Raw genomic sequence first — 18,302 nt, 5'->3', positions numbered from 1 at the left:
AATAATTATGAAAACGGCACTGCTGTCTTTTTTTTCCTTGATATTTTTAAATGAACTTGTTTATTAGCTTGTCTTTATGTGGTCAATGGGTATATCATAACCATCACCCAGCATCTAAAACTGCATGTCGGGCAATCATCTAAGCTAACCTCTCAGACATATCAATAAAGCTTGTATCTTTCTCTCAGCCAGGCGCTGGCACTTCAGCTCTACGTGGAGCTTTCGCAGTGCTGCTGTTTTGCAATGTATTTTTGACGTTATCGAGAGTAATTTATTAACCGTAATTTAAAACGCTATTGTAATGCCGTATTAGTGTATTTGCTTCTACTGAAAGCGAGGGTTTATCACACGAAAAATCGACGCCGAAGTTTTTCTCACTGGCTCTCTGTAATACGAGTTGGCTATTTATCCATTGGCAATGTAAGTAATATTATATTACAACGTGCAAGCGCGACCGGACGAGGACCGAAATAGAAGCAGACACAAACAGCACTGTGTGTGTGCCTGTTTCCGATTTCAAAAGCAGCAATTAAAATGGGAGGCAAGGCACTTCCTCCTTTTCTCCTCCTACGCCTATAAGGCGGAGGTGGAGAATTCTACGACGTCGCCAATTCGTTGACCGCCTCTACCTCCCCTGCAAAATGCTTCCACATTGAAATTTAATTTCGCAGTAATGACAACGGTACGTGCACCACCTATGGGCGTACGTACATTTGAAGAAAATTAACTTTAACGTATCTCTGCTAGAAAAACCGTCGGCAATAGCTTCACTGCTGTCAGAAACGTTCCATCGTCTGCTTCGAAACGGTGCACGGTAAGTGGAGTCGGATGCCACAAAGCGAGAAGACAAACCCCTGATGCCGATAAACGTGCAACTATTACTATGAATATGCAGGGCGTAATCGCGCTAAAAGACGAGCGTTCTCGTACCTGGTCCTTGAGAGACAGACAGGAGTGCTCCTGCTTCTCGGTGACGTAGTTCCAATCGTAGGGTCCGTGGTAGTGGAGAAGCGCGTACAGCGGCACCTCCGTAGTGGCGTCTTCCGGTCCGCCGGCCTCGATCAGGAGGACGCTGACCCCCCTGTCGGCAGATAGTCGGTTGGCCAGCACGCAGCCCGCCGAACCACCACCGACTGCATGGGGCATATGTCAGCGCAGGCTTATGGGTCAATGAGGAAAGGGGGCTGCTCGGAATCGAAGTTTCGCACGAAATCAGATCCTCCAACTGCCACACAAGGTTGGACACAAGTTCCCCTACGCTACGCTGCCGCTGCAGCGCAGCGAATATCTCAACAACCATCGGTTTGCAGATGACATTGTCGTATTCACTAACACTGGGGATGAATTGCAACCAATGATTGAGGACCTTAACTGAGAAAGTATAGGAGTAGGGTTGACGATTATTATGCAAAATGCAAAGGTAATAATGTTCAATAGCCTGTCAAGGGAACAAGTATTCATGATCGCAAGTCAGCCTCTTGAATTTGTACATTTATCTATATTATTTACTCAAAGGGGCCCTGATCATTTGAATAAAATTTACAAAAGAATATCACAAAAGAATAAAAATTTGTTGGAGTGCATGCGGCAGGCACAACCAAATGCTGACTGAAAGCATACAACTGTTGTTGAAAAGGATAGTGTACAATCATTGCTTTCTACCGGTACTAACATGTGGGGCAGAAACTTGGAGGTTAAGCAAATTCGAGAACAAGTTAAGGACCGCACAAAGAGCGATGGAACGGTAATTGTTAAGCGTAACGTTAACAGAAAGGAAGAGAGCGATGTGGATCAGAGATCAAACAGGGGTAGGCGATATTTCAGTTGACATTAAAAGAAAAAAATGAAGCTGAGCAGGCCATGTAAAGCGTATGGTAGATAATCGGTGGATCATTGGAATTACAAAATAGGTGTCAAGGGAGGGAAGCGCAGTCGAGCATGGCAGAGGATTTGAGGTGATGAAATTGGGAAACTTGCAGGCTCAAGTTGGAATCAGCTGGCGCTGGACAGGGGTAATTGGAGATCGCCGGGAGAGACCTACGTCCTTCAGTGGACATAAATATAGGCTGATGATGATGATATACAGGGTGTTCATTTCTAAGCTTTACAGAATTTTTAGAAATCCCCTGTGGCAGGCAACATAACTCTCATCATTGAGCTGGGCTATTCGATGAGGCGGACATTAGTAGCGCGACAAATCAAAACACATATTAAACTCATTTAAAAAATTACTACTTACCTTTTTAGTTGATTACTTTACGACATAAATTGCAACTTGCGTATTGCAGCCGGTGGGCTTGTCAGGCGTATCCACTTGGAATAAATTTCCAGAATGACGCCAGCTTGGAGATATGCGCCATCAAACTCGCCTTAAAAAAGCACTGTTGTTCCACTTACTTTTTTTACGAAAATGCTGTTTTATACATTGAAGCATAAAAATAACAAACGCCCATGTATTTCGTCACACAGTTTGGGAAATATCTCGAAACTGGTGTCATCCTGGAAATTCAATTCAAGTAGATGCGTCTCGCAAACTCGCCGGCTACAATTCGTAAATTGCAATATGTGTCGTCAAGTAGTTAACTAAGAAGTTCATTAATCAATTTTTGTTAATTAGTTGAGTATGTGCTTCGATTTATCGTGCTACTAACGTCTGCCTCTTCGAATGACTCAGCTCAACAATAAGGATTATGCTACCTGCCACAGGCGATTTTTAAAAATTCTGTAAAGCCTTAATTTTGAACACCCGGTATACTACTACAGCATTGAGTTTCAAGTTACATAACAACAGCTAACAATACCCGACAGTACATATCCTTGAAAGTCTGGGCCAGGGATGTTCGTTATCATTGATCACCAGTACTCTGTGACATAACGGACAAGCATATAGAGGCAAGCAAGTTAAGTATAATGTCCTGGTAATCTTTCTTTTTTCCTACAACTTCCTGCTCTCGTCTCTCAGATGCCGTTGGAAAATAGATACGAAATCGGCGATTTAACGTCCCAAATCAACCGCAGCAGTGGTAGGTCGCCCGCCTCGGCTGCGGGAGGTCGTGAGTTTTATTCCCACCGCTACCGGGCACCCACTGGTCCGTCGAGAAAGGGGGTCTGGGTCGCTCCAACGACGGCAATTTCTCCTGTGGCATCCCGAGGCACCTATTTGGTGGGGAGGACGCCCTCGGGTTCTGGAGAAATGCCCCTTTCCACGCGTTGATGTCCCATAATGGCCGACCACCCGGCCGGGAGGGCGCGTGTACCCATTTTACTGGTACGTATACCCAGCGTCAGCTCTAGTCTCCCTCCCAGAGCTGCGGCGGATGCCCTGGAACAAGGCCATCTGCGGTTAGACATGGGGCACCCCGGAACCACGCCTAGAATTATCTATATAGGGCCCCCTTCCGAGATGCGAACCCCTACAAGTAGCCGTGCACCAATCCGGGGGGCATCTCTACCCATTAGAAAAGCCATGTGGGTTTCCGGCGGCACCGGGATTCGAACGCAGTGCCGAACGCAAACGAGGCGACTGCTCTTCCACTTGGCCCCAGTGCACCATTGCGGTGCAATAGGGCTATGAGAGACGTAGTAGTAGGGGGAACCGTGCTAGCTTTCACCAGTTCGCTTCTTTTTTCAAGCGAAGCTTGTATTGCGTTACAGATTTCGGTGGCGGCGTAGTCACGCAAAAAGTCACGTGTGCCGCATGCCCGCATTGGATATGCGGGTATGAGCCAGATAGAATAAATAAAGCAAGGAAGAAGGAAGGAAGGAAGGAAAGAGTATGACAGTGGCCATCGCCTATATAAATGACAGGATGGGTAGGCGAATAACAATTTCTGAGACCGAATCGAATAGTGCCAGCAACGAATTGAGTGAATCGAATATCGAATGCTTTTCGAATAGTCTTTGAATACGAAATAGTAATTTCAACCATTAATATAAGACGATGTTCATATCCTAGAATATTCGCAATGTTCGCAAATTTCTGTCCTAACATTGAACGTAATCATTGTTTAATTATAGCCCAAATGATACACACAGAACAAATAAGAAGTTTGCATGCCCGGAGTTCATAAGAGAGTGCGGATGACGGTTTAGAAGCGACAGTATGGCTCCATGAGCGATGTATATCTTTCTCCACTATACGTAGCTTCTCGCGTTTGATGTCACCTATGGCCTCCAGAATGAAACTTACAATATTGCTCGATCTGCATGTTTGGTTGTGCATGCTAGAGGACTTAATTTATTCAAAATAGATCCATATTTACGAATACCGAAGGTTCGATTCCAAGACCGAATAGAATTGTGCAATACTCCATTCTTTATTCAAAATTTTTTGAATATTCGCACACCCCTACCGTTAACGTCTGGTGATGTGCATGATCGGTACGCTTTAAGAGTATATCCTCCTGAGACCCGAACACAGGTATGGATATAAACGGCCTTCAAGGTGGTTTTTATTGTCTGCTGTTATATTATGGATTTGAAAAACAATTTTTAAAATTTCAATACCACGGTTAGATGCCACAACTTGGTCTCCATGCACGTGAAAAAAATAACTATCTCTATCATCTCCTCAAGTTTACTGTGGTAAAAACTACATTTCATTGCCTAAACGCAGAGATGAACATGGAACTACATGTAGTACATTGCCATGTTACTGCCACGTGCGATATTTTTATGCAATCTCGGTGATTTCGACACGCACCTCAAAGGTTGCTTTCAGCCGTCTGGGACGATACATAGGTCTATATCAACTGAGTCTCAAAATTATCGAAAGGGGGTTACGAGGATATGAGTAAACCACTTCTTTACATTTACACATGCACCGCAACTCGTACCCACATGGAATATTTTGCGTAATCACTTTCGAGTGAATTTCGAAGAAAAAAAAGTTGAAGACAATGTGCAGTGTATTGTACAAGAGCTTTTTTAGGAGGATATATAGTGTCGCGTGAAGCGGCGTCAGTGCCTGACCGATGACGTAGTCGTACTCTTCGTGCAGCTTCTCGGTGTGGTAGTAGTTCATGCTGGGTGGCTGGCTCATCTGCAGTATGGACAGAATCTGCGCCAGCAGAAAGACGCCCCACTTGGGGATCACGAACGGGATCGTGGCAGAGCTGATCATGGTGACGCCGCCACTGAAGCTCCTCCGGGGAAATCAGGTCCTGCGAACGGGCAGTGAATCGGACGTCACTGGGTCACCATAATATGCTTAAAGGCTATAGCTGCAGCGAAATTTAACTTTCGTTAAGTTTGTTATAAATGAGTAGCATATGCAGGGTGTCCCAACTGTCGTGCATCAAAATGTGAAAATATGCAAATGCCACGTAGCTGGACAGAACCAAGGTCACGTTGTTTGCCGTCGCTTGGAGATATATAGATTACTTTTTGCATTCCGCCTATAATTACCTAATTAATCTTAATTAATTATTCAATTTGTCATATATTATAATTAGATGAAAAGTGTCCATGAAAAAATTGTGCACCAACATGAAAAACTCCCGATACAGCTTTCTGCTGCTAGATACGTGCTACATAAAGGTGTTTTTCCGAGCATGAAAGAAGCCCGCGAATGCACGCAAAGTGTCTCGAGCGACCAGTTGCGCGGAAATTTTACGTGTAACACCGTTTTGTATTATAGGGAATAACCGGCTATTTGTTATTCGAAAAACATTCGAACAGTGTTTGACATTTGATTCGATTCGCTTTTGGCACCATTCGATTCGTATTCGATTTGGTCTCAAACATCACTATTCGCACTCGTCTATTTCCATGTATTTTAGAGATCACGTGCAGCCTTCGCGGCAGTGCCGCTAGATGGCGTCCAGTGTTCTTACGGAAGCGTGAACGAGGAGTCCCGCTGCAGCAGACGCCTCACATATAACACGCCACACATGTTTGGGGCAACTTGCCCTGTCGATTTAAACTAACGCTTCGTGTAAGTGATGAGGCAATATATGTTTGTATTGGTGCGAAATAATTCCTCTATGGAAACCGTCACAATAAATATATATCGGCTGTTTCACGTTGAATGCGCCGGCTCGTGTCTACTCACTAAAGTTAGGTTGTGTTGTTCATCTTCACTTGTCGCGTGGGAAACAACTGGGGAATACTCGATGGTGATGGAACCCAATGGCACGGTGTCCACACTGAAAGTGACAGTTGTGTTGTGGGCTGCCAATGCATAACTTATCCCGTCTTTAGCTAAATCTCACTCCTCTGCCCTTTCCCATTTGTTCTCGACATGGGTTTTCAACAACTGTCCTTTCATTTGACAAGTTTTCTCATTTAGATCTGAATACCAATATTCAATGTTCCTTCATTCCAACCTTCGAAATGTTTGGTGATATGCCCATGTCGCAAGGAATGCTTTACCTGAAGGAGAGGCACATAGACAACTGGGGCACTGCAGATTGTAAACGATGGGCTCCGTAGCTACTCAGGGTTCTACACTAAACTGAAAGAGAGGCAGACAGAGGTTCACAGGGAGCTGGAGACTTGAAGGGATCAGCAAGGGCCGAACAAGGGATCTCTCGAGCTGGCGACGTTTTGTCAATGGGACTACTCTTTGTCACGACGAAGACAAATCCTGTTGTCGACCGCAGTTGACTATCACACTGAGTCATGCAGGCTTTTTTTTTTTCATTTACAGCACAGTTCTTAGGCGCCTGTTCCTGCGTCGGTATCCTCGGCGTAACCGAGCTAACGAGCGCAGCGAAGGATAAAAGAGCGAATGCGGAGCGCTGCGGGGGATGAAAGACAGCGATGACGAAGAGAGCGCGAGGAGGAAAGCGGAAGAGGAGGGTACGGCGAAAACGTGAGAAGAAAAGCGTAGTGTCGTGCAAGACGGGCTCTGCGGAGACGACGGCTACGAGATGGCGCCAGAGTTGCGCGCGTATTCTATTCACCGATGACGTCAACGATAAGGCATGCTGCGAGCGCGTCCACCGATACCATATATGGAAACAAAGCGCTGCATAAACGGAGGTCTGTCTGCGGCGGCTGCTGTGAAATGCGCCCACACGTCACCCACGCGCTGCCTCTCGCGATCACACGACTAGCGGGGCAGTCACGCCACACTCCGCTCCGTTTTCAACGTGCCGCTCGAGACAGATTGTCCGCGCCTGCCAACATATCACGAAATGAAAGCACGTATAGAGCTGCGCTCAAACGTCGCATTAGGGAGTTTCGCAATCATCGGCGATTTTTTTTCTTTCAAGCCCTACCTCAGGGTTAACAAGAGCTCATCTTATATGTACTTACCACGCAAAAGGTCTTATGGGCTCCAGTTGTAATCCGGCCCGGCACAATAATGGCTCTGTGCAACGTGCCCAGACTCGGCGTGCAGACGTGGAGGCCAAATGTGTCGTTTTCTTCAGGTCGGCGCCGCTGTCCCGGGTCACACGCGCAATGCTCGCACGTGTCTTGCCTGCAACTGCGTCCATCTTCGTGGCGGGCAAAATAACTCGCTTTGTGCAAAGCACAATGGCTGTCTCGCTCTGTCCAGGCGGTAGGGACATTGTTTTTGGCGGTTATACCTTCCCGGGTGAGAGGAGGCGAAAAGCAGCTCCGCGAATATACACCGACCACCAAGAATTTTCATTTTACGATGACTAAGAGAACGGCACCCGTTCTCTTAGCTGCATTTGGGAAGAGGAACATGTTGATGCTAATAGTATAGGTTAGTTGAAAATGTTGTCGGAAACCAACTTTCCGGTTTTGCAACACGCACAGTTTGTTCTAACTGAGAGAGCATCGTGGAACTACTGCTCTTGCGTTGAGCGGTGCGAACACTCGTAGACTGTACACGTGTACAGTATACTAGAATCAGTTAACCACACATAGCCCAAACCTTATTCCACATCCATCGCCGGCTATTCATCCTGTCAGAGGAGAGCAGTAGCCGGCGCCAGTGATGGAAGCGACATTTTAATTTTTGTAACACATATTGGAGCAGAAAAAAAATGTCACTTTGGAGCAGCCATAAGTGTATTCGGAGCAGAAAGAATGCTAGTTTGGAGCAGCTATTGGTGTTTTTGGAGTAGATGTCAAAATATACCATGCGACTCCTGGAGTTCAAAGCATCCCCGAAGCGTCTCGTAAATATTAATATTTATTATAAAACACATAGCACATACAATAATCAACGAAATTGCAAAAAACAAACAATTAAGAAGATAGATGGCTAACGAACGCGCAATAAAATGAGCTGTATATTTAACCTACCCGTACTTGTGGCACAAATCAGATCGAACCGGTAAAGCTGAGCACCACATTATAAATGTAACCAGAATCACATATACCCGCTGCCAAAGCAGCAGTTAATAATCGGTATGAAATCGAAGTACTATCAGTCACTTTCACATTTCACCACAATGGTCTGCGTGTCAAGTTCAAAAATACCGCCAAATGAGCTATATATTTAAAATGTCAGTTCTTGTGGCAGACATGAGATCAAAGCTGATAAAGCTGAGCATCACAATGTAAAGTAATCAGTCACATATCAAAGTTGCCACAGCAGCAGTTGGTAATCAGTACGAGATCGAATTTCCCAGCATCGTTTCGGAGCAGGTTTGAAGCAGTTACCAACAAAAATGACAGTTTGGAGCAGCACTTCGATTACTGCGGCGCCCCACATAGGCACCAACCTCCCCTTAAATACAGATGATAAAAAATAAGATCAAAAGAACTCTATAATCATTATTTCTGGCCGTGGATATTATACATTCGCATGAAAACGATGAAAGGTTTTTCGATCTATCCTCTACTGAAACTACGCTACAGAGTGTCAAAAAGGCTAATGCCGGTTCTGCATCAAGTTTCCTGCGCTGAAATCAACATTTCGAAGGGTCAAGCTGAACTCGTATAACAAAAATTATACGTTAAGCTTTTGGGGCTTATATTGCGGGGTCTAACGCACTGAAATCGCACAGTCAGTCACGAGGGGCACCGTAGTAGGTAATTGTGGATTAATTTGACCACCAGGGGGTTCGTTAACGTGCACCCAACAGGGTGCCTCGATGCCAGCGCCGCCGTTCAGGGTGGTGCCAACCTTTGACCGCCCCCGCGCCGCCGCTTTCTCGCTGCGACGCCATATTGTGTCACAGCGAGCCGTTGCGATTGCTTGGTGCCGGTGCTGAGTTCGAGGCACAGTGCGCGCGGATGCTTCGCGGACGCTTCTACTTGCTGGACAGTGTTCAGCCGCATGACTGACAAGCTATCAAGTGCATCGTGTCGACATGACGGGCTGTTGTGTTCCCAAGTGCGCCGGATCGACGCGTAAAGGACTGCGTTGTTTTCGCTTCCCCCGGGACCCAGAGCGACGGAAGAGATGGGAAGCCCAAGTAATGCGCGATCACTGGAAGGCAACGGATAACTCCTGCAGTTGCGAGGTAAGTGTCAAGAATGTTTAGACTACCGCACGGTGTTTTTGATTTAAATAAGAAAGTATTCTCTGATCCTCGCTCACGTACCTACGTTCGCTCACGAACTAAGTAAGCACTGCACCGATGCTGTCTGAGTAGCGTATGGTTTGCGAGCGCGCGTCGCATAGGCTTTTTTCGTTTTGATGGGCGCAGGGCGCAGTCTGTACCCTTATTTTAAGGACTGACGAAGATGCTTAGCCGTGAAATAGTCTTACATTAGCTACGAATCGTCACGTAAGCCACCTATTTTCCTTTTTCACGGGAAGCACACATCGTGTGTGTCTCTTGTTTCTTTTTTTTTCTTTTTCGGTACTGGTTATTTGGGACTAAAGAACGCAGTGCTTCGTCTGGGGAGAGCGGCGGTTTTGCACGTGGTAAGCGAAACATTGTGATTTTCTCTGATTTCTCAGGAGATATCTTGCGGACCTCAGGGTGTTACGTTACATAGCTGATTTTTTAGACTTGTACATATTTGTAGCGTGGTGATCGTAAGCCGATGGTCATTCGTGCTCATTCCCGATCGTAGTGGGTACTGTGACGGTCTTTAAATGCCTGTGCACGGTATGCCCAGGTGTAGTAGAGTTAAGGGGCATCATGGGACCAAAATGTTTCGGCGCTTTCTGGCATGGTGTCTGTTGTAGCCTGTGCATTTCTTCGAAACGTGTGAAGTGAGGTAATACAGCATTGTTTCTGCTAAAATTTATTTTTAAGCACTGTAATGGGTTCTCTGTATTTACGAGGCAACTTTTCATATCAATAATCACTTTTGTTGTTTTACCTGTACTTAGAAATACTTTGAAGAGGACCAGTACGAGGGAAACCGACAGGATGGGCGCCGTCTGTTAAAGTCAACAGCCCTACATCATCATGGACTATATTTTCGAAGTGAAAAACATTGCTAATCTGTATTTGACTGTCTTAGTTTCATTTACGGTTTTTGTACGTGATATGTATGCAGTGTTGTTTATTTTTTCAATGTAGTTGTCAGTGTTCTAATGGTTATTTATGAAATGTTCTGTACTCGCCATCGATGTGTTTGGCTGATGCGACGTATTCGATGGTAGCTGATGTATGTATTCTGGCTGGATATCTTGATTAATATTACCGGCGGTTGCGTTTTCTTGTTTGCATTCTTGTTTTCGATTTATATCGTGTGTAATAAGGTTGATGTACTCACTTGACCCCCCCCCCCCCCCCCATGTAATGAATAAATAAAAAAAAACTCTCTCTATCCCGAATTGTGTGTCGAGCCTACCTTGCGAATTCATTTTTTTATCTCGTCTTTCAACATAACCTTCAGGCGCCACACAGTACATATAATTTTTCGTGTACATATCTCTTTCATGATTGATTGTACTAGACATTATAAGTAAATGTATTTTGTGCATCGTTTGATTTCTTGTGTGCACTACGCAAGATTGACACAGACAAGTTACGTTACATTTTTCTCTACAGCACTAACTAAACCTTATTTTCACATCGCAGTTATGTTTACACCAGCTTAATCCTGTCAGCACACAGTTTTGTGGGCATAAAAAGCAAAAGTTGCGCGTAGATATCGTCAAATAATTGCGACGAACGCGAAGAGCACGCGCAACGCAAGGGAAACTAACCGCCGTGCGCGAGTGGCTGGCTACGGTAAAGGAGGCGTGACGTGTAAACCAAAATACAACAGCGAAAAAGAAAAACTTCCACACACAGGGGGTCGCAAACCTTATATACCAAGCATCGAAGCGCAAAAAAAAATAGTGCGTATTTTAAACATACACACGGCATATTAAATGTGATTGAGTTAGGCAACTTGGGGCATGTTCCCGGCGCCATACATTTACGTCTTCGACCGTCGACGAGTTAACGGCTATTGGTTATAAAGATATGCAGATGGGACACCGATAAAAAAATCCTCATCAAGGCAAAGCACTTGGAAGCGCGCCGCGAGTAACACTTTATGAACGCAAGCGTAGCTGAGTCTCAGCTCGTGTGACACAATATGGCGGCGCCAGCGGGGTTGTCTCCACCCTAGACGGCGGCGCTGAGCATCGAGGCACCCAAAGACCGGCCGACGAGCATTTTACATTCCGCCCTCATCGGAATGCGGCCGGCGCGATCGGGTTTTGAACTCGCGACCTCGTTTAAAGTAGCAGAACGCCATAGCAGCTGAGCCTCCGTGGCGTGTGCACTGTACTTAAAAATGAACATAAAATGGATGTTTTGTAAATTCCTTGTGAGTATTTTATGCTTACATTGAGGCGCTGTGTTTCTCTGTACACTCATATAAATTTGCTAATAGCTTTTACGGGACCTCAGATGACAGTGAAAGGACCGCCGTTTGCTGCTTAGCATGCCCATAATTATGGTGTTCCTTGGAATTCTTTCTAAAGTGTTGCATCTTGAAGGCACACCACTTCAATGCACATATCATACTTCAACCATGCAATCGCAACTAATTCGTCTAAATTTTGTCGGACTTGTTTCAATATATATCAAAAGCACCATCTTTACGCTGGGATCGTGGCGTTCTTAAATTGCCAATGGCCTGATGTCACGGGTGGCCAAGGCGCCGTAGATGTCCCCACCCTTCACTCACGCAAACCACGCGCTGCCCACACGATCTACGAGCATGCATGCTGGCCTCTACGACTTCAGGTCCACAACATGAAATTACTCTCATAGAAAATTACAGATGACATCTTCTACAATAGGACGAAGCGTTCTCCCGGCATATTCCTAATGACTTACCTCAGCAATTCACTCGTAAACGTACACTCTAGAGTAGCGTACGTTAAAGAATAGGGCGTCCAACCTCAAGTTTGCCGACAGACGCCAGCGCCACTCCTTACCCTAGCGCAGAGCCACTTCACTATCTACCGGGTCGCCGGCACTGTGAGGCGCTCGCGATGCCCGCCATCTTGGTAAAATTGCTCCTCGCGTCGCCGATGTTTCGCGATTGCTTGACGATCGGGCACCCAAGGAGGCCGGCGCTGTTGCGTGAACTGTCACAACAGTCACAAAAGCACTGTTGTTGCTTCGCCTTGTAGCTCGGTCGTTAAAGTTTGTTCGTGACGTCGAGAATATTGCTGCAGCTCTAATACGAGATGCCTTTAGCGACGCCTTCAGGAGCGCCGGCTGGTTTGCGCGTGCGATGCACATCGCGCTTTCTCGTATTTGATCGACAGCGCTCACTTGGTCGGTAACGTTTCTGTAGTAGCAAGTTGCAAGTAGTTGAGTGCTTTAGCACAGGCGTATGATATGGTAGCACATTCTTCAAAAGAATGCGAACCGTACTTTATGACATATTGACTCCGCGAGTTGTGTTGCGTGAGAAGGGCAGCAGTGGTATGAATCGCTTTGGCTTTCGGTCGTTATTTAAATACCGGCGCAGCACAGGCACTTTGGATCGCGATCAAGTCCGATCTGAATCAAAATTTTCGCTTGCGATCTAGAATGGTCGCAGTGTTGTGGTTGCGGTTGTGGTTGTGATTGTGGTGGTTGTTGGGGTGGTTGTTTTGGTTGTTGTTGGGATTGATGCCGCCGCCTATCACGTCTGTGGCTCCTACCCACGATGGGGGATCGGTCAGGAAATGGGTGGATTATTCCAATTTAATATAAGGCATATATATTTCCGAATATCTATGGAATTAGCGTTGAATAGCGTAGAATTATCTGTTAAAATAAAATCAGGAAAGTCATATTGAATGAGTAACAATTATTTAAAGTACACAAAAAGGAAACGATACAATTTAGCAGAGCATCCGGTTGGATTCTGTAAGAAATTTTTGGACAGCAGAGCAAGCATCCTTGTGGCTGAATCTCAAAGTGGAGGCCACATACAACGAATAACAGGTTCCGTTAAGTCCAGGCCAAGTCTTCGAAAAAATATTTCCAATAATCTTTTTCTAGCTGCAGTAAAAGCGGCGACAAGATAGAAGAAAGTGGTGTGTTATCTCTTCCTCATTACAAAACGAGCAGATGGGGTAGGGAACCAAACCCCGACCTGTGTAAGTATAAATTCAGGGAGGGAATGCGGCAACGTAATTTGGTGAGAGAGACCTCAAGCATCTTTGTGTGACAGGATTCGCTACGCCAGGGAAATGCCAGTTGCTTATAATCTGGAGCAGCAGTCAGAACTGTGTTTGATAAAGCTTTTCTAATAGATCGCATCCGAAATCTAGCCGCCTTGATTTTTGCTGTCACTGGTAAATAGGAAGAACTAGGCCGGAAAGTGATGTCTTTGCCAGGGAATCGGCAGTTTCATTAAAAAACGAACGTTTATGACCAAGTACCCAAATCAAATGAACACATTCCACACGGGCAGGAACTAGCAAGTGAAAGAGTTTTAGCATGGGCGTATCACTAGTAGCGGTAAGGGAAGGGCATACAGATAGGGAGTTAGTAAGAATAGCAGCTGTCGTAGTCGTTTGGTCTAATTTACGTAAAGCTAGAATTACTGCTAAAAACTGAGCCAGAAAAATAAGCACAAAATCATGCAGTCTTAAAGAAAAAGACCAATCGAGTGCAGGACAAAATATTCCAATGCCAGTCTTTTTCTCGCACTGTGACGCATCTGTCGCAACGATAATGCTTGTTCCTAGAGTGCTTAGGTGGTCTTGTAACATGCCGTTTAGGATGCCGTCAGGTAGTAGTTTCGTGTGGTTTGGGAAAATGTCATCGAACCTGATTTCCGGGTAATTTGAATGTGTATTATTAGGAAGCACGTCGCTAATTGGCACATTTAGTGGTTCAAGTAATGTTTGCACAAATATAATCTGTGGTGTATGAAACCTGGGTCAATGAACAGGAAAAAAATGATTCTGGATCGGAGATGAAAATTATTTGAGGACAGCTTAATGGTGATTCACATAGTCTTAAGAAAGTCAGAACGGTCAGAAAGTGAAATTGGCATAAAATGGGCGGGATTCTCGCTTCCGGATATAGTACGGCATTTGCAACGTATTTTGGAAGGCCTAAGCACAGACGTAGCGGCCGAAGCTTCTATAATGGAACACCTGAGAATAAAACACAGCCAAATTCTAATACCGGACGAACTTACATTTTGTATACCATCAAAAGTGATTTTCTTCGCATACCTGTTCTTCGACTGCTCAACTTGCGCAAAATACCCATTGCAGGAGCTTCTTTTGTCGCAACATATACTCAATATGCCGCTGCCAGTTAATAGGTCCGTTATAATTAACTCCAAGGTACTTGAGTGACTCTACTTGTGCGCTTACTATTTGACGAATTGTGTTCCTCTTTCTTCGTTTTCGTTTTTAACATCATGATCGTCTCACATCACACCACTATCTGCACCTGCAAGAAACTGGTGCTGCTGCCGGTACTCAGTGGTATAGCTGAGGCTACGAGCCCCTGCAGTGTCCTCTTTTATTAATGGACCCCAGTTACACGGGAGAGCCCCCTCAACTGACTGCGCCACACGGATAAAAATTTGGCATGCGAATTTAAGCGAACACGTGTGACTTATTTGACTCCGCCAAAAACAGCAGCGGTGCATGCTCGTCTCCTCTGATTTATTTGCGCTACCGACCCGGAAATATGTAGAATTTCGTGGGCGGTTATCGGCCCTTCGTGTTTTCGAGGCTGTTGTGGCACTGAACGGTAGGCTGTTGCGAACGAATGCATGGGAGACAAAATCTTGCAACCCGTACTTCCGCCCATTAACGCGGCGATGCGACCACGCGCACTGGCGACATTTAGAGCGATAGCTCTACTATTCCAGGTACAAACCCGGGAAACACCTCGTTCCGTAAATCTGACCTTCAAGCTCAGCCAAGGTCAAACTGGGACTTAGCCTGCCACTACCGGCGGATTCGACGTACGCCGCGTGGGCGCCCATATCTTGAAAGCCATTTGCGATGTGGACAAAGTGCGCCGAGTGCTTTCGACGCTTAGTTCTCGTTGAAGCGAGACGCAGCATGAAGGTCAATTCGCTCGCTGCTGCTGTCGCGCCGAGCAGCGTCTGTGCGTTGTCTTGTGGTGCAATTGTAGATGCGGTAGTTGCTGACGGCTGCCGAGTAGCCTCTCTGTCCTTGCCCAAAGCAAACAAAACCGTGCTATCGCGCGACAAACTTGGTTTAACCGCGTTCAACCAGGGCATTTTTTTTTTCATTTGCTCTCGCGGGCGGCGCTGCTTAGCAGTGTCATTACCGCCGCTGCTCCCAAGTAGGGGAGTCTGTGATGTCCCCGCTAGAGCGCATTCAGCAAACGCTAATCGCGTCCGACTTGTAACATATGTCCACACCACGAACGCTTTTCTGCGATTTTAGTGGAAGAAATACGCTGATTGTTTAGTGTTGAAGAAATGTGTTGAAGTCTCCCGATTTCTAGACTTGTAGACAGCACGAGCTTTCAAAACACGATGGCGGCCGTCATACGGGATTCCACTGGATTTGTATTAACCAAGTCGTTATCTGCATTGCTTCAACAATTCGTTCCCGACAAATGCTTGTACTTGCTTTAATCTTACGTCATCATCCTTCGACGTGAAAGCATTAGTGACAACCTTGTGCAATTTCCGAGTACCGAGAGGGAAAACGTGCCTGTATTAAAATTATAGGAAGTGGGTCCTGCTACTTTTTTTTTTCTTGCTTCTAGCATATGAAGGCAGATGGGATGGGATATTCGGATATGGGTGAAGGAGACGCTGGGTTTTATGTGTGCTCCTTCAGCCCGTCACCAAACAATTAAACATGGACAATATGTTTACTCTTAGCACAGGTTGCCGTGCCAACCTTTCCTTGACGCAGTAGTGAGAACCCGCGAAAATAAAACTGGATTGAAGTTCATCCAGGCCTAAGTACGACGTAAGTTGTCTGTAAGGATAGGCACTTGAACAACTCGACGAAGATATTCGTGCTCGGCCGGGTCGTTCGAAGCCAGCGCGATGACACGCAGACCCCAGTCACTCCAAGACTGTGCGTACTGGGGACTGATCATGCTTGCATTGACTAGCACTGCCGAAACCATGGACAGGCGAGTCAGCAGGCCGTAGTCAAAGGACCAACTAAGGAGCCAGTCGGCGGCCCTCGCAATCAAGTGCCAGCCGATGTTTTCGTAGCGTCGCTTGGTGTAGCTTTTGTCCACGTACGCCATAGTTCCATGTCGCCAGGCTAATGCCGTCACAAATGTTGCATTGTGACCTCCCAGGCGGAAGAGAAACATCGGACTGGGAGACACTACAAGAACTCGTCTGGATAGTTCGGGCCGCTTGCGGAACAGTTCGGCTAGGGCGAACATTGCACGGAAGTCGTCCCCCTCGACATTCACGATGATCCGAAGGCCCTGACGCAGACACTCATCGACGCCTTCTTCCAGCGTCGGTACCCGCTCGTTCCGGTAGCGCACCGCTGATGGGTTCTTTTCGGTAATGTCCTCACGGCGCAAGTCTTCGAAGGCCACCTCGTCCAACGGACCATCGCCATTTGCGGTTACCTCCAGGGTTTTTACGTGAAACAGGACTCCGACGTCGTCGCTCGTGATGGACATATAAAGCTTGATTCCCGAGGCGTTCATTCTCTTCGCTTCCTGGATGGCCGCCAACGTGTTCTGCGGCACGTCCTTTGCTCCGGCGAAGTCCACGAACACAGGCGGCAGCCAGCGATTGTCATCGCGCCTATCTCCCAGAATCACCTCGGCGGCCAGGGCATCGTCGGCGGGCTCGGCGAAATATAGCACCACAAGGAAGAGGGCCAACAATGACCCGACGATCGTGACCACAAACTCTGAGAGCATGATGGCTTCCAGAAGACCCGGCGTGCAGCAAGTCCAACGCTTTCTCGAGGCACGTCGTCTCTGGCGGCTTCACAGTGGTTTGTTGGTTCGTTTTTCCTTCGGTGTAATGGCGCAACTGACGCTGAGGGATTCGTCAGCAGTGCAGCCAAGAATCTCGAAGTAGTGACGACGGCCGCAAGGATTTCTTCTACTTCATGTGGCCTTCGTGGCACGTGCGATTGGGAATTCAATATTTTAGTTTCGAGTTACATATAAGGATAATTTGGAAATTATAAATATATCTTCTCGAACAGTTCAAGTTTCCAACTATACATTTTTAAGCGAAGCTTTATATGGCTAGGCGAAACAAAAAATCGCCTTTTAGTCGCCTGTCCACAGAAAACTGTCATCATCAGCATTGGCTCGAGCGTCGTCGTCTTCCGCAGCTGGATCTTTGGAATCTCTCGTGTTGCGCTCGTGCACGTGCTCGGCACGCGCTCGTGCCACTGCTCCCGCGTTCGTCGTCGTGTTCTTCCACAGCTGTTTCCGTTGCCACTCATCGTTCCAGCGTAGAATTTCACTTCTCTTCTGAAGTCGTAATGGGGAGGCCGCAATTACGGGAGTATGAGCCATTGCCCAAAGGGGTATGAGCCATTCATTGTCTTGCGTGACGGACAGGTTTAATTTTGAAGCTGTTTAATTTCAAAGAATCGCAAGGAGGCAATGGCGGGCGAATGCTGCTAACCACGCCGCCGAGCAAACTCGAGACATCGAACGCAAGCGACAACGGCGGACGGCGGGCATACCGTCATTGACGAAGTCATCTCCGTCGCAGCCGAACGTGTGTGTAACCCCATTGAGAAACACAGACGCAACCAATAATTGATAAATACTTTAATGAACCATCGAAATTAACCCAGTGATAAACACCGGGGCAGCACGTTTCAGCTTCGCTTGTTAACCATCTGCACGGAGTGCTTGGGCGGTCATTTTTCATCTTCTTGAACTTTTTCCATCTTAGAGCGCTTCTTTGTCTTTTGTATAGAGGTCGGAATTCATCAACGTACAACTATACTATACGGCTCAAAATCAACTTGCAATAAAGCGAAATCCACGGGAGGCGTGAGCCATTTAGAGGAGGAGCAGGAGAAG

General features: G+C 46.4%; 2 protein-coding genes across 2 annotated transcripts in view; both read right to left on the bottom strand.

The window, feature by feature from the left end:
* LOC119463699 (oxygen-dependent choline dehydrogenase-like) overlaps positions 1 to 5,122 on the bottom strand; it is a 41,423-nt gene extending 36,301 nt beyond the window's left edge. Inside the window, exons 1-2 of the mRNA XM_049655342.1 lie at positions 4,972 to 5,122; positions 931 to 1,133 (exon numbers count right to left, since the gene is read on the bottom strand). Of these exons, the coding sequence (XP_049511299.1) occupies positions 931 to 1,133; positions 4,972 to 5,122 (354 nt within the window). The remainder of the gene's footprint in view (positions 1 to 930; positions 1,134 to 4,971) is intronic.
* Positions 5,123 to 16,232: 11,110 nt separating this feature from the next.
* Positions 16,233 to 17,171, bottom strand: LOC119463698 (glycerophosphodiester phosphodiesterase 1). Its single transcript, XM_037724523.1, has one exon. The coding sequence runs from the start codon at positions 17,169 to 17,171 to the stop codon at positions 16,233 to 16,235; it is 939 nt and encodes a 312-aa protein (XP_037580451.1).
* Positions 17,172 to 18,302: the final 1,131 nt, after the last annotated feature.

This window comes from Dermacentor silvarum, chromosome 9 (assembly GCF_013339745.2).
Source record: "Dermacentor silvarum isolate Dsil-2018 chromosome 9, BIME_Dsil_1.4, whole genome shotgun sequence".
NCBI lineage: Eukaryota > Metazoa > Arthropoda > Arachnida > Ixodida > Ixodidae > Dermacentor > Dermacentor silvarum.
The sequence above is the reverse complement of the archived record's forward strand: the minus strand, read 5'-3'. Positions and strand labels throughout refer to the sequence as shown.